This window comes from Colobus angolensis, unplaced genomic scaffold (genome assembly GCF_000951035.1).
Source record: "Colobus angolensis palliatus isolate OR3802 unplaced genomic scaffold, Cang.pa_1.0 Scaffold44, whole genome shotgun sequence".
Classification (NCBI taxonomy): domain Eukaryota; kingdom Metazoa; phylum Chordata; class Mammalia; order Primates; family Cercopithecidae; genus Colobus; species Colobus angolensis.
This window is the reverse complement of record NW_012117821.1, coordinates 1,536,206-1,537,211: the sequence shown is the minus strand read 5'-3', so window position 1 is coordinate 1,537,211 and position 1,006 is coordinate 1,536,206. Positions and strand designations below refer to the sequence as shown.

The 1,006-nt window shown below is 72.0% G+C and overlaps 1 protein-coding gene across 1 annotated transcript in view; it reads left to right on the top strand.

Annotated features, from left to right (window-relative positions):
- Nucleotides 1-1,006, top strand: part of LOC105522800 (chromosome unknown open reading frame, human C9orf172) — a 9,644-nt gene that overhangs the window by 2,613 nt on the left and 6,025 nt on the right. Inside the window, exon 3 of the mRNA XM_011957403.1 lies at nt 3-1,002. Within this exon, the coding sequence (XP_011812793.1) occupies nt 3-1,002 (1,000 nt within the window). The remainder of the gene's footprint in view (nt 1-2; nt 1,003-1,006) is intronic.

Genomic DNA, 1,006 nt, shown 5'->3' with positions numbered 1-1,006 from the left:
CGCCCCGCAGTTCCACGGCCTCACGGTACCCGGGCCTCGCCACATGGCGCTGTCGCGCACCCCGACGCCCAGCGACTTATACTGTGCGGACCCCCGGGCGCTCTACTGCGACGGGCCCCTGCCTGGGCCCCGGGACTACGCTGAGCGCCGCAGTCTGCCCTTCACCGCCCCGCCGGGCCCCACCCAGTTCTTCTATACAGAGGAGCCCGAAGGCTTCCGGGGCAGCTTTGCGGCCAGCTCCGGCCCAACCTTCGATGCCTACTGCCCCAGGCCCTACCGGTCAGAGGAGTTCCCAGGGCCCAGTCCAAGGCGCATGGGCGGCTACTACGCAGGAGAGGTGCGCACCTTCCCAATCCAGGAACCGCCCTCCCGCTCCTACTATGGGGAGGCTCCCCGAGCCTACGGCCTGCCCTACGGGCCCCGCTATGTCTCCGAGGAGCCCCGGACCCACTCCACCGCCCGCCCCTTTTACACGGAGGACTTCGGACGGTACCGCGAGCGCGACGTCCTGGCTCGGACGTACCCGCACCCGCGCAGCAGCCCCGCCTGGGCGGACTGGGGCCCGCGACCCTACCGCACCCTGCAAGTGGCGCCGCCCTCTGACCCCGACCCGTTGCTCGCCTCCTGGCACGGCGGCACCGGCACCAGTCCGCCCCGGCTGGTCACCGACAGCCGCCACTACTCGCGCTCCTGGGACAACATTCTGGCACCGGGGCCGCGCCGAGAAGACCCGCTGGGCCGCGGCCGCAGCTACGAGAACCTGCTGGGGCGCGAAGTGCAGGAGCCGCGAGGCGTGTCCCCGGAAGGCCGTCGCCCGCCCGTCGTCGTGAACCTGTCCACCTCGCCCAGACGCTACGCCGCACTGTCCCTGTCCGAGACGTCGCTGACGGAGAAGGGCCGCGCGGGCGACGGCCTGGGCCGCAACTGGTACGTGACGCCCGAGATCACCATCACCGACAACGACCTGCGCGCCACCGAGCGCCCGAGCGCCAGGGCCTGGGAGTTG